At 34.6% G+C, this 14,033-nt stretch overlaps 2 protein-coding genes and 1 pseudogene across 2 annotated transcripts; 2 read left to right on the top strand and 1 right to left on the bottom strand.

Moving 5' to 3' along the window:
* The first annotated feature begins 477 nt into the window (after nt 1-477).
* Nucleotides 478-1,297, top strand: LOC132313825 (cytochrome P450 71D9-like). The gene is made up of 2 exons (XM_059812768.1): nt 478-741; nt 806-1,297. Exons 1-2 carry the CDS (start codon nt 478-480, stop codon nt 1,295-1,297), a joined length of 756 nt encoding a protein of 251 aa, XP_059668751.1.
* Nucleotides 1,298-1,441: 144 nt separating this feature from the next.
* LOC132314793 (desmethyl-deoxy-podophyllotoxin synthase-like) lies at nt 1,442-2,101 on the top strand (annotated as a pseudogene).
* A 3,902-nt stretch (nt 2,102-6,003) lies between these two features.
* LOC132313824 (uncharacterized) lies at nt 6,004-11,006 on the bottom strand. Its single transcript, XM_059812767.1, has 5 exons — nt 10,797-11,006; nt 9,724-10,655; nt 8,362-9,324; nt 6,679-6,751; nt 6,004-6,360 (listed from the first exon to the last, which is right to left on the bottom strand). The coding sequence occupies exons 1-5, from the start codon at nt 11,004-11,006 to the stop codon at nt 6,004-6,006; spliced, it is 2,535 nt and encodes an 844-aa protein (XP_059668750.1).
* Nucleotides 11,007-14,033: the final 3,027 nt, after the last annotated feature.

The raw sequence follows: 14,033 nt of genomic DNA, 5'->3' as shown, positions 1-14,033 counted from the left end.
CAATAGGTCCTTGTTCGCAATAAAAAATAAAGATTAGGAACTTTTAAGAACTTACCGGGAGTTATATATTGTATTTGCATACCATAAGGGCAAGGACAAATCCAGTAATTGTCAATGGGGGCTAATATTAAACATAAATTTAAGTGAGGTCAGATGCTCTGATTGCCCTTCCCTCTCCAAATGCAAGTTGGGATGTTTTCTGATTTATCAACCGAAAAGCTTAGAATCCTAACCGTTCATACACATATCTATTTATACCAATTGATGTATTAGGGATTTATGGCTTGTTTCTTAGGCTTGTTTGATGAAATTATGAGGTTTCAGTTCTAATTGACAACAAAGAATCAATCCAAATTGAAATAAGATTCAAAGCTTTATATTTTATATTATCCAAACTATATGATTATTTGTCAAACTACTAAATTAAATCACCTTATATATGCCATAACAAGCAAGCATAAATCTGGAGAAGTGATGATGGAGTTCCCAATCCTGTCCTTCCCAGTTCTGTTCACATTCCTACTGTTTCTATTCATGGTATTGAAAACCAAGATCAGTTCTTCTCCAAAACTGCCTCCTAGGCCATGGAAACTACCTCTAATAGGTAACATTCATCAATTTGTCAGATCTCTACCCCATCACTGCTTAAGAGATTTGGCCATGAAATATGGACCTTTGATGCACCAGCGACTCGGAGAACTTCCTATTGTTGTGATTACTTCAATAGAATTTGCCAAAGAGGTGATGAAAACACATGACAACATCTTTGCTAGCAGACCTTTTGTTTTTGCTATGAATATCATAGCTGGGAATGACATTGGCTTCGCGCCTTATGGGGATCACTGGAGACAACTTCGAAAAGTTTGCATACTGGAGGCTTTTAAGCGCCAAGCGTGTCCAATCATTTCGACCCATCAGGGAAGAAGAGGCCTCGAATTTGATCAAATCTATTTCGACCCATAATACAGCTGGATCTCTCATCAATGTCACTGAAAAGCTTTTCTCCATGACATACAACATAGTTTCTAAGGTGGTCGTTGGTAAGAAATTCCATGGGAAAGAAGAATTCTTATCACTTATCAGGGATACTATGGAGGTAGCAGGAGGTTTCAATGTTGCTGATCTCTTTCCTTCAGTTAAAATACTTGGTTTGATAAGTGGGCAGATACCTAGAGCTGAGAAGATTCATCAAAAAATTGATGAGATATTTACTAACATTATTGATGAACATAAAGCTAGAGATGGTGAAGTTGATTGCGAAGACCTGATAGATGTACTTTTAAAAGTTCAGGGGTAACCTTAATATCCCCTTAACTATGACAATACTCAAGTCAGTTCTCATGGTTAGTACAGTTACTTTTTTCTAATTCTATCAATGAATCAACTTCCACAAATATTTACTTGTACAGTATTCTCTACTCTTAATTCTAACTCAATTTCAATGCTCTTTCAGGACATATTCATTGGAGGGATTGAAACATCATCCTCAACTGTAATCTGGGTAATGTCAGAATTGCTAAAAAACCCAAAAGTTATGGAAAAGGCACAAGCTGAGGTGAGACAGGTTTTAAGTAAAAAAGGGAGATATTGTAAATGAAGATGACATCTATGAATTGAGTTACTTGAAGTTAGTTATCAAAGAAACTCTGAGGTTACACCCTCCTAACCCTTTATTAATTCCGAGAGAGAGCAGGGAGAGATGTGAAATCAATGGATATGAGATACCTGCGAAAATCAAAGTCATTGTCAATGTATGGGCAATTTGTAGAGATCCTGAAAATTGGAGTGATCGAGAGAGCTTTCATCCAGAGAGATTCATTGACATGTCGGTTGATTACAAGGGGACTCATTTCCAATTTACACCATTTGGTGCTGGCAGGAGAATATGTCCTTGTATATCGTTCGGGATAACTAATGTTGAGCTTCCACTTGCTAATTTATTGTATCACTTTGACTGGAAACTTCCTAAGGGGCAGAAGCCAGAAGATGTAAACATGACTGAGATATTTGGTTCAGTAATTACCAGGGAAAGGGATTTGTGTGTGATTCCTGTTGCTTATCATCCTTCAACTCGTGAGTAAGATATTAAGACAAGAAGGTAGAAAGCATTGGATGGTCATTATTGAGTTTCTAGTTTTAGTGTGAGCCTCCATATATAAAAATAAAGATGAAAGGAAAACTAAGAACTAGTGTTATATAGACTTCAATAGATAATTGAATAAAGAGTATTATTCCTTTTTGGTGTTTTTACTGCATAGTTTTACAAGTGTTGAGATTTCAAAAGCTTAGCTCTGTGATAAGTTCAATAAACCTCTAAAACAATATATATATATATGTATATATATATATATATATATATATATATATATATATTTTCATGGCCATGGTTCAAAAGCCATAAGCTTTCCTTATTAATTTTTGGATTGAAAAAGATTTAGAGTGTTATAAAAGTAAATAAATTTAGAAAAATCTTATTGTAACAGGTAGGGTGTTTCACCTAAAACGTTAAACTATTAGATGTAGTTAATACCCAATCCATTTATACGTACCCATTACATTTCTCATCCGAATCCAATATGGGACAAATCCCACTTGTAACAATATTCTCCCTCGTACGAACTTGTAAGGCCTTTTTGATTTTTTTCGTCTTATTAAAAGAGATAATTTTATTCAAATCCTCCTTTTTCTTTTTCATTTTTGATCTTGACAAAAGAGATAATTTCTTCAATAAAGATTTTTTTTTTTTTGATTTTTCTACCCTCAAAAGAGATAATTTATTCATTAGAGATATTTTTTGTTAGATATATATATATATATATATTGGCCTTGTAAAAAAATAAATAAGAGATATATATATATATATATATATATATATATATATATTTTGTCTTGTCAAAATAGACCTAAAATATTTAAGACTAGAGGTAAAGAGAGAAATTTGAGTGTTATTTGAAAAAGTTATAAACATTTACTTGTAAAATTAGGGTTAGAATTGTCATTTCTTCTAAGAATGGAGTACAAATGTAAAAAAGTGATTTCTTCTAAGAATGGAGTGAAAACGTAAAAAAGTGAAGTACGAATATCATCTCTTGTACATAAATTATCGCTATCCTATTTCAATTCCAATATAAAATACAAGTGCAAGGCTATTAACAGGGCACCCTACATTATCTTATTTTAACCATAGTCACACAATTCGTCCAAAGAGGCCATGCTTTCAAGCTCGCACGTGAATTTGCGATTTGGGAGCGAGTGTGCCCCAGCTGTATAGCGTTACTATACTAGCATATATATATATATATATATATTAACCATAAATGTTTCAAAATATACTACTAAAAAACTTCCCAATTAGAAAATATTACAAATAAATCAGGCATCTATTAATGAGAAAAGTTAGCTTATTTATTACATATATCATTAATGGAATAAATAATCATAAATATATTTGTATATGGATTTAAATAAATAAAAATATGTAAAATATATATGTCATGACCTAATATAATTTTATTTAAACCATACAGATCTCAAAATTTTTAGACTTTGATGCAGGAGCTCTCATTCCCGCACTCACTCTGTGTGACTTAGATTTCAACCGTAATTTAAAATAAATAAAGGTGGAAGTTGTAAAAGATTGTAAAAGGGACTTTAGTTTCCTATTACATTAAAGGAAAAAAAACATTAAAAAGAGAGAAAGATCTTAATTGTTTCTCTCCCTTTCACATATTCATCTCTCTCTAAGCACCATGCCTATCAAAATTAAGATATCCCAGCATAACTACCGAAAAAAAAGGAAATAAAACAGATATCTCAAAACTCTATCTCTTTTAAGATCCAAGGTCATGATAATCCAGTAATAAAAACTTATACCGGTGATGAAAAACTACTCCTCCAATTCATTATTGTTATTTGTAACATCCAAAACTAAACATTCAATATAAACATAATCAATCATCCAAATTTTTTTTTTCTTGCTGAATGCAAAAGGAACAAATCACAATTATAATCTTTTTCTTCCAATAACCTTTTACCTTTTTATTTTAATCCAAATATTTAATTCTCTTGTTTTTTTTATTTTTTTATTTTTTTTATTTTTTATTTATAGCCTTTTTATTATTAGAGAGTAGTAGTATGATTTTTTTCTTTATCATTTTTCTTTCTTATTATAAAATTTTCTCTTGTACGTTAGCTCACTGCCAGGCCAATCCTGATCGTTCATGGGATTCTGCGATTGGTCGTTTTTATCTGCTTTAGATCGTAGTTGACGTGACAGTCTTATCTTGACAACTGGTTGGCTTAACTGCTCAGTTTGTTCTAACTTGGCATTACGAATGATCGTACGTCCTTATGATCAATCATGAATTGAGCGAACGATGACTTGGTAGCCCTATCCAATTGCTGATGTGGCTATGAACGATGATATGGCCTGCGATCAATCGTGAATGCTCCAGGGCAATTTTCTGAACTTCTTCCGTATTTTCTGCTTGACTCCAAAAAGGCCTTAATAGACAGTTTTTAGCCTGTTTGAACCTTATTAACCTGAAATAGGCAAAAACGCGAATTAGAACTAAAGCGGGAAAGCAAGATAGATGAAGGGACTAAAATACCCTACCTTAGGTGCTAAAATGTGCAACATTTAAGTACTTATCAATGGGATAAAATGATCTCTAAGATTCATGGGTGCTATATTTTCATTAACAATTTCCACATTGTTGACTGTAGGAATTTCAGCCCTAACATTGTCTCTAATATTTTTCACATTATCATCCATGTTGTCAATTTCACTTTCAAGTTCTCTTAAAATGGTGGGGTCCCTAAGGTTCCTTTTCTATTTTCTAAGAGTCCTTTCTAATGAAACTATATCAACTTAATTTTCAACAATTGGCAATGTCAATGATCTACAGCCCAACATCCACTAACATGCATCCATACAAAGCCAAAAATACCAAATAATTAAGTGCAGCAAATATCAACTTTGAAACACTTACAAAGGGGTGCGAATCCACGAATGTTCCAAAATTTTTCAGCACTTAAAAAGTGACTTCAAAGCAGCCCCTTCGCGTCAATCTACACTTAAAATACTTGGCAAACAAATTAAAAACAGAAAAATATATATACAAAATTATATTTACGAACAAACAGAATTTAATCTTTGAAATTTTTTATCACAAAGCCGATTGCAATCCCCGGCAACGGCGCCAAAAAATTGATGTGTGCTTATGCGTGCTCAATAATAAAACTGCACTAGCTATAACACAAGTTCCTAAGAAAGTGGTTAAATAGGGGTATCGATCCTTGAAGATTGCGAAGCTTATGGTAATCAAGTTTAAAAGATTAATTTCATGCTTGTTAATGTCATAAAAGATGGTTAATTTGTTTGTTTGTTGTTTGCATAAAGATTAAAATAAACTAAATTGAATTTAAAGAACAATAAAAGGGAGGCTAGGGAATTGAGTTCACCACGACCTCGTAATCATACATACTTGTAAGTAACTTAGGGATACGATTATGTGTGATGTGTAAAGTGTAGAAATATAAAATAACTACAACAATTGTCCATAAAATCATGTAATTTAAGACTAAGCATAAACTAGGGTGTGGTATGAGCCATCTTCCCTAGGCACGGCCTATCAAAATCTTAACATTACAAGTTTAGCACATGAAATCAATCCTCTGGCATAGACTATCTTTGGTTGGCATGGACCATCTACCGAACTACATTACTCTAAGGGTGCAGCATGGTCAATCTTCCCTTGGCATAATCTATCTAAATTCATGTTTAACATTCCAATAATCCCATTTTATGAATATAAATACTTTCTTTTTTTTTTTTTTTTTTTTTTTTTTTTCATAATTGGTTTGTGTATAAATAAAAATAAATATTTACAGGTGCACAGAGGGCATACCCTCAGAACATTACTGGGAAAAATAAAATAGAAGAGGACACCTTCCAAGTAAATAAAAAGATAAGAAAATAAAATAACATAAAAGAAAAAGAAATTATATAATGTCTCTAAGAGAGACATTATATAAATCAAGAACCTCAAACAAAGTTTTCCTAGCTACATCTGTAGTTAAGCAAGAGCTGTAACCATGTAGCCTTCGGTTTCTCTCTTGCCAAATGCTCCAAAAGCCAGCAACAAGCAAAGTTTTAATCAATTTACTGGATTGTAATAAGAACCATGTCAACAATTCTTCAACTAACAAAATGGAATTGAAATCCACATTCCAACCAAGTGCATCTTTCAACCAGTTCCAGAATTTCATAGCAAATGGGCATTGAACAAAAATATGATCTCTAGTATCAACTTGTTTTAAACAAGTAAAACATCCAGGTGCCAGTTGCACCTTCCTTTTCTGCAGATTGAATATTGTAGGCAATTTATCATAGAATAAAAACACTCCATGAATTGACCATCTAGGCCTGGCTTTTCCCCAACAGAAAGTGGACCACATAACCTCTGGATAATGTGTTCTACATCCTTTCCAAGCTCTTTTGAAAGTAAAATCACCTCCATCCCACAACAACTTATCTGGTCTGGGATGTATAAACAAAGTTTGTAAATATTCTTTAATTGGCCTAAAAATGTCAGCTTGAAGTAAACCAAAATTCCAACCTCCTTCAATAATTAGACTGGATTATGGGGAAGACCAAGTAAAACCCAATCTTCTAACCAATCTATGCCTAAACTTCTGTAGCAGTGTTTCTCCTTCACACCATAGATCTGTCAAAACCTTGAATTTTTGCCTGTGCCAATAGAAAATTGAACATTATTCAGCATTATTTCTCTAACACCAATCAGATTTTTTTAAATATTTGAATGAGAGGCCTTTGTAACTACATTCTTTTATGTGGATCTAGGAACATATCTCTTTTGAAACCAAGAAATCCCAAGCTAAGACACAATGAGCAGCAACCTGTAGGTTCTGCAGCCTTCTAATAGCTAACCCACCTTCAGCTTTTGATCTACACATCATATTCCAACTAAGAAGATGCATTTTTTTTTTTTTTCAGATTCTCCCTACTTCCCCATACAAAATCTCTACATAACTTCTGAATTTGATTGATGACCGGAACTGGAAGAAGGAATACACTACACCAGTACAAACAAATTGGTGTAATAACTGATTTTATCAGTTCAAACTTGCCTGCAACTGAAATCAATCTTGTACTCTATTCAATAAGCTTGTTAGTAACTTTATCTATAAGAGCAGAGTAATGAGACCTTTTCAAACCAGAAGAACATAGAGGAACCCCCAAATATTTTAAAGGAAGAGACTCCTCTTTGCACTGTAGCAGATTCAGAATTTCATTTTTCCTTCTAACACATTTGGAGAAAATCACACTACTCTTTTGGTAATTAATGTGGAGACCTGAAGTATCACCAAATTTTTGAAAAACCTCTTGAAGAATTTGAGCATTAAAGATTGAAGCTTTACAGGTTATCAACAAATCATTTGCAAAAAATGTGTGACAGCATAATGAATTTGCTTTTTGGGCAGTTCTGGTTAAGGTAAGTCTTCCAGATAGAACTGATGCATTAATGAGTTGGGTAAATTGGTCTGCTACCAAGGTAAAAAGAAGAGGAGAAAGAGGGCAGCCTTGCTTTAAGCCCTTTGAGGGTTGAATGAAGCCTGTTGGTGAACCATTAAGTAAGATAGATTATCTAGTTGAACTCAAGAAATTAGAGATCCAATTCAGCCAATTTTCACTAAAACCAGAGCTTGAAAGAATCTTTAGAAGGAAATTCCAATTAACTGAATCAAATGCCTTAGACACATCAGCTTTCAAGGCCATAGATGGAAATTTAGAATTAAAATCATTTACCATTTCATGCCCCATGATAACCGCATCTTAGATTTTCCTGCCCTTAATTAAAACACTTTGTTCTAAACCAACTAAGCTAAGAAGCAACAGAGAAAGTCTAGCAGCTAGAACTTTTGAGATGATTTTATAGATGAGATTACATAAAGCAATAGGTCTAAACTCCTTTGGTTTAATTGCATTCCCAACTTTAGGAACCAAGGTTAAGAAAGAACTACTTACTCCAATTGGAATATAACCTTCTTTGAAGAAATGATGGACTGCAGCACATACTTCAGGTTGGATTATAAACCAAAAAGTCTTATAAAGTCTTGCTGGAAATCCGTCAGGTCCAGGAGCTTTATATGGTTTAAAATTCATCACAACTACCTTATCTCTTCATTGGAGATAGGAGAATCTAGAATCATTTTATCTTCTGAAGAAAGTATATATCGAGATTTGATTTCAAAGGTAGTCTCAGCTGCAATCTCTTGAAACAGACCCTTATAGTAATCAACAAATATCTTTTTGATTTCCTCTGTATCTGCTGTAACCTGGCCATTCTCTCTCTCTCCACAGAAGTTATTGCATTGAATTGATGATGTTGTTTCATCTTTGAGTAAAAAAAAGCAGAACATTTATCAGTTTCCTTAAACCACTGAATTTTTGACTTTTGTGCATATAGAATCTCTTGAGAAGACAAAGCATCATTATATTCATCCTTAGCTTGAATCTCCTTTGCAAACATATCTTCTGTAGGATTATCAAGAAGTGCGAGTTGAATATCATCCAATTTCTGTTTAGTGCTTAAAACCCTCTCTTCTATATCCCCAAAATATTTTTTGATCCATAATCTGACAGCAGCCTTAACTGTTCTAAGTTTTTTAAGAAGAATGTGAATTGGGGTACCATAAGTAGGTTCAGTCCAGGCTTTCTTTATTACCTCAGTAATGCCCTCATGTAAGCACCAAAATTTCAACATTTTGAAGGGCTTTGGGCCACTTGCAAACTGCCTAAATATATTTATAACAACACCACAGTGATCCGAGGATGATGAAGCTGAGTAAGAAATTTTTATACCTGTGAATAACTGCAGCCAGGCATCATTTGTGAATACCCTATCCAGCTTAGCCATAATCTTTCTGTCCCTACCTTGTTTGTTACACCATGTCCAATCCCCATTTGAAGCAAATAATTCCATCAGTCCAGCATTTTGAAGACATTCATTAAATTCATCTAGTAGTTTTTGTGGAACTCTTCTTCCTCCTTGTTTATCTGAGTAGAATCGAGTGGCATTCCAATCCCCAACTACCAACCACGGACCATTCACAATTGTAGATTGAGAAATTAAGTGATTCAAAAGTCTTTTTCTTCCAGCTATAGCATTTGAGGCATATACAGGTGTACAAAAAACAAGCTTATCAGTTTGAATAATATGAACCTTAAGCCGAATAGACTGATCCATCTCATTGACCTTAGTCACTGTAAATAACAGCGGATCCCAACCAATCCAAATTCTACCCAAATCATGAGAATCATAGTTATGCATCCAACTCCATCTTCTATTTATTTTTCTTGTAATAACATCAAACTTAGATCTTCTAACTCTTGTTTCTTGTAACCAGACAAAATGAGAGTCATTTGATTTGATCCACTGTCTAACCTCTCTTTGCCTTTTGGGCTTATTCAAGCCCCTCACATTCTAAGATGTGATCATTAAGAAGGGTGCAGAGGGGGAGCTCTCCCTTGACTCCTAGTCACTCTTTGTGCTACTGACAAATTTATATTATTTTTCTTAACCTGGAGCTTCTGCTGGCTTTTAGATGTTTTGGAAGAGGAAGATACTTTCTTGGATTCTTTGGTGAAAGGTGCAAGCCCACTCACTTCAAAATCTGCCCTTGAATCTTCTTGAATACCTTAAATTACAGTAGTACGATTCTTCACTTGTACCCCTGTACTTGTTACTTCTGGAACTCCTTGAACCTTTAGATTGAGTCATCCCAGGCTCAACTTGAAACTTTTCTGTTGAAATTTCTTGAACAGCTTGCACTTCAGTTTCAATTCCCTTCAATGAATTAACTTTCTGTTTTTGAGTATCCTCCACAATAACAGTATCATCAGCTAACATATCCACTTCAGAATGAGCTTTCTCTTTTTTAGTACTCTCCACATTAACAATTTCATCTTCTAACATCTTCTCCACTGTCTGTGAAGGACCCTCCTCAACTTCTTCATTCTGTAACACTACATTCTGGAGAACTTGGAAAGCATTTGAGGTTTGAATCGGGACAACAGATGTAACTGTGTTCCTATTAACAAAAGTAACTTTATCTTGTCCAACAGCCCTTTCGTCAAACACCTCATCAGCATCCCTAATCACCAATTGTCCCTTTTGTTTTACCAGCCATTTCTTAACCAGATTCTTCTTCATTGGCTTGGGCTGTAGAACCTTTTGAGGACACCTATCTGAAACATGATCCACTCTTTGACAAATAGTACAAATATGTGGCTTCCAGTCATATTCAAAAGTAAGATCACAATCAACACCATGAATGTCCACCACCAAAGAATCGGGTAACTGTTCTTTCACATCTACTTCAACCATAACTCGTAAATATAGACCTTTATCCTTATTAGCTTCAGTATTGTCCATATATATAGGTTTTGCAAATGTAGAACAAATCATAGAGACAATTTGAGTTTTCCTATAATGCACTGGCAGATCATATATCTTTAACCAAATAGGAACCGACTCCAATACTTCTTTAACTAGATTGACATTTTTGCTCCAACGTTTGAGTAGTATGATTGGTCTTCCCTCGAAAGTATGGATATGAGACAGAACTTGCTACAAATCAGATTCATCATGGAACCAAACCAAAAAGAATCCATCTTTCAAATAAATCAACGTGAAATTCTTAAACCAATGTTTTTCAACAAATGATTTGAAACGGTGATAGTAAGGCTTTTTCCCCATCACATAACCAACCACTGATAAGGACCAGTAGTTGATTTCTTCAGCAACATCTTCATCCTGAATCGAGATTTTCTTTCCACGTACATCACTATGATAAGTCAAGTTTTTGAATTTTGATGCAGGCTCTTTGAACAAACTGCACCAAGAGGTGGATGGGGCTGTAGACCGACACGGAGATCCCGCTGGCGGAATACTAGAGGAGGGTTGGCCCTCCTCTATCATGATTGTTAAAAGCCCGGCCACCAAGATAGCATGCAAACCCTAATATGCAAATCGCCTTTCTAGAGAGAAAAAAGGGTTCTTACACAAACGGGCGACATATGAAGATATTAAGTGTATAAATATATAATCATGCTTTCTAAGACAAGAGTTACATGGTGGATATACCTCTCTCTCTCTCTCTCTCTCTCTCTATTATATAAACAAAACACAAATTGAATAATACATCACATATTTATTCATGAAACTCGTCACACACAAGAGTTTTCCCCAAATTACATTACAAAATTATATAATTACTTAATCGAGGCTACCTCAATCCCTTAGAAGGGGATTTAGCTCATCCTAGTGGTGGTAGGAACTCCGATGGTTGAAGAGGAAGACTCCACCTTTGACTCCATGGAAGCCCCAAGCCAAGAACACTCAAGAACCCTAGCTATTTCCCACTTTCTCTCTTTAGAACTTTTGAATTCTGAACTATATTGATATATGATATTACATGATCCCTATACAAGTGTATAGAACCTCTTTCTGGCAGAATCAGTTCAAAAAGCCATTAAACTCATCCATTCAAGTGAAGGGGAGAGAGAAAAGTAACTGAAATTTCTTTTGAATTTCAAATCTGGAGAATTGTGTCCGGATGCCAGGAAGTGCGTCTGGACCCTGAGTGTCCAGGTCTTCCTTGGTGCGTGCGCAGGGTGCTGGCATTGCAAGGTTATGGCATCAGGCTTCCGTATGCAAATTTACGAGGCTACTGGAATTTTAATTTCTTTAATTGTTGATCTTGAGTTGTGAAGGGCATCTGGATGCAAGATTTGCACTAGGAGAGTGCGTCCGGACGCAAGGCTGAGGCCTTCATGTTTGACTTTTCCTTCTTGCTCAGCTTCTTGGGCCTGACTTCATTCTTAAGCTGAGTACAATCTTTAGGCTCTAGGTCCATTTTGTTGGGTTCCGTCGCTTGCCAATTCGTTTGTCCATAAAAAGCCATTAATATCCCATTTTTACACTATTTTGGCGATAAGCTCTGAAAATGACAATTAAACACAAAATTGTATAAAACATACTTTGTTAACATACTAAATAAACTAAACAATGCAATTAAGGGTGCTTGATTATGCAATATTCGACACTTATCAGCAAACAAATCAAATCTTCCTTTAAGAGTAAAAAGGATGTCACCACCTCCAGACCACTAGAACTTTACACATGGACTTGTTCGATCCAAAAAGAACTGCAAGCCTTGGCAACAAATTCTTTGCTTTTGTCATTGTTGACGACTACTCTAGATACACGTGGGTTTTCTTTCTTACACATAAAAATGAGGCTCACTCAATTTTTTTAAATTTCTGTAAGAGAGTTGAAAACGAAAAAGAGCGTAACATTAAGAAGATCCGTAGTGATAGAGGTAGAAAGCTTGAAAACCAAGACGTTGAAAGATTTTGTGATTCAAATGGTTATAGCCATAATCTTTCTGCTCCTAGAACACTTCAGCAGAATGGAGTGGTGGAGAGAAAGAATAGATCTCTTCAAGAAATGGCTAGAACCATGTTACATGAGCACAACTTACCCATTCTTTATGGGCTGAAGCCGTCAGCGCTACGTGCTATGTTATGAATCGTGTCATCATTAGAAAACTCATTCATAAAACCCCATATGAAATATGGAACAAAAGAAATTCTAAGATTGGGTATTTCAAGGTTTTTGGGTGCAAATGCTTCATTTTAAATGATAAAGATAACATAGGGAAGTTTGAATCCAAATTGGATAAAGGCATCTTCCTTAGTTACTCAACCAGAAGCAACACATACAGAGTTTTAAATACAAGAACATTAGTAGTAGTTGATTCAATTCATGTTATTTTTTATGAATCTCCTCTACTACTTACGCAGGTCACCTTAGATGATGAGGATGAGGTTAATATTGAGAAAAACATCGATAAACTCAAATTAACTGAGTCTTCTTTTGATGATCCTCAGAAAAACGTCTCACATGAATCTCCTCCTCAAAAAACCATCCTTCCTAAAGAATGGAAGTTCGTACATAATCATCCTATAGATCAAATTATTTGTGATCCATCTAAAAGAGTCAGTACAAGGTCACAAATTAGAAACATATGCAACTATATGGCATTCGTATCCCAACTTGAACCTAAAGTTATATTTGAGGCTGAAAATGATGAGTTATGGCTATTGGTTATGCAAGAGGAACTCAATCAAATCGAAAGAAATAAAGTCTGGAATTTAGTTCCACGACTGACAAACAAAACCATCATTGGCACCAAATGGGTGTTCAGAAGCAAGAAAGATGAATGTGGAACCATTGTCAGAAATAAAGCCAAACTTGTAGCTCAAGGATATATCCAAGAAGAAGGTATTGACTATGATGAAACCTTTATTCATGTGGCAAGACTTGAGGCAATCAGAATGTTGCTCACATTTGCATCCAACCAGAATTTTAAGCTATATCAAATATGGATGTCAAAAGTGCATTCTTAAAGGGGTTCATTGACAAAGAAGTATTTGTGGAACAACCACCTAAATTTGAAGACTATGATCATCCAAATCACGTATACAAATTGTTAAAATCCCTATATGGTCTAAAAGAAGTCCATAGGGCATGGTATGAAAGACTGAGTGGTTTTATGCTCTAAAATGGATTTGTGAGAGGTAAGATTGACAATACTCTCTTCACAAAAACCATTGAAAGCTATTTATTGATTGTGTAAGTTTACGTTGATGATATCATTTTTGGATCAACAAATCAAAATCTGTGCAAAGAATTTGCTTCCATTATGCAAAATGAATTTGAAATAAGTATAATGGGTGAACTAAACTTCTTCTTAGGACTGCAAATTCGACAAACACTTAATGACGTCTTCATTTGCCAGTCTAAATATGTCAAAGATTTGCTAAAGAAATATGGCTTGGAGGACGCCAAACATGCCAAAACTCCCATGAACCCATCCTTAAAATTAGATAAGGATGAGAAAGTAAAAAAATGTTGATATTAATAAATACAGAGGAATGATAG

This window comes from Cornus florida, unplaced genomic scaffold, assembly GCF_030987335.1.
Source record: "Cornus florida cultivar Cherokee Brave unplaced genomic scaffold, ASM3098733v1 CherokeeBrave_3.0.0_Hap2_Chr06, whole genome shotgun sequence".
NCBI classification, from domain to species: Eukaryota; Viridiplantae; Streptophyta; class Magnoliopsida; order Cornales; family Cornaceae; genus Cornus; species Cornus florida.
Note: the sequence above shows the minus strand (reverse complement) of the source record. Positions and strands in the feature narration are given on the sequence as shown.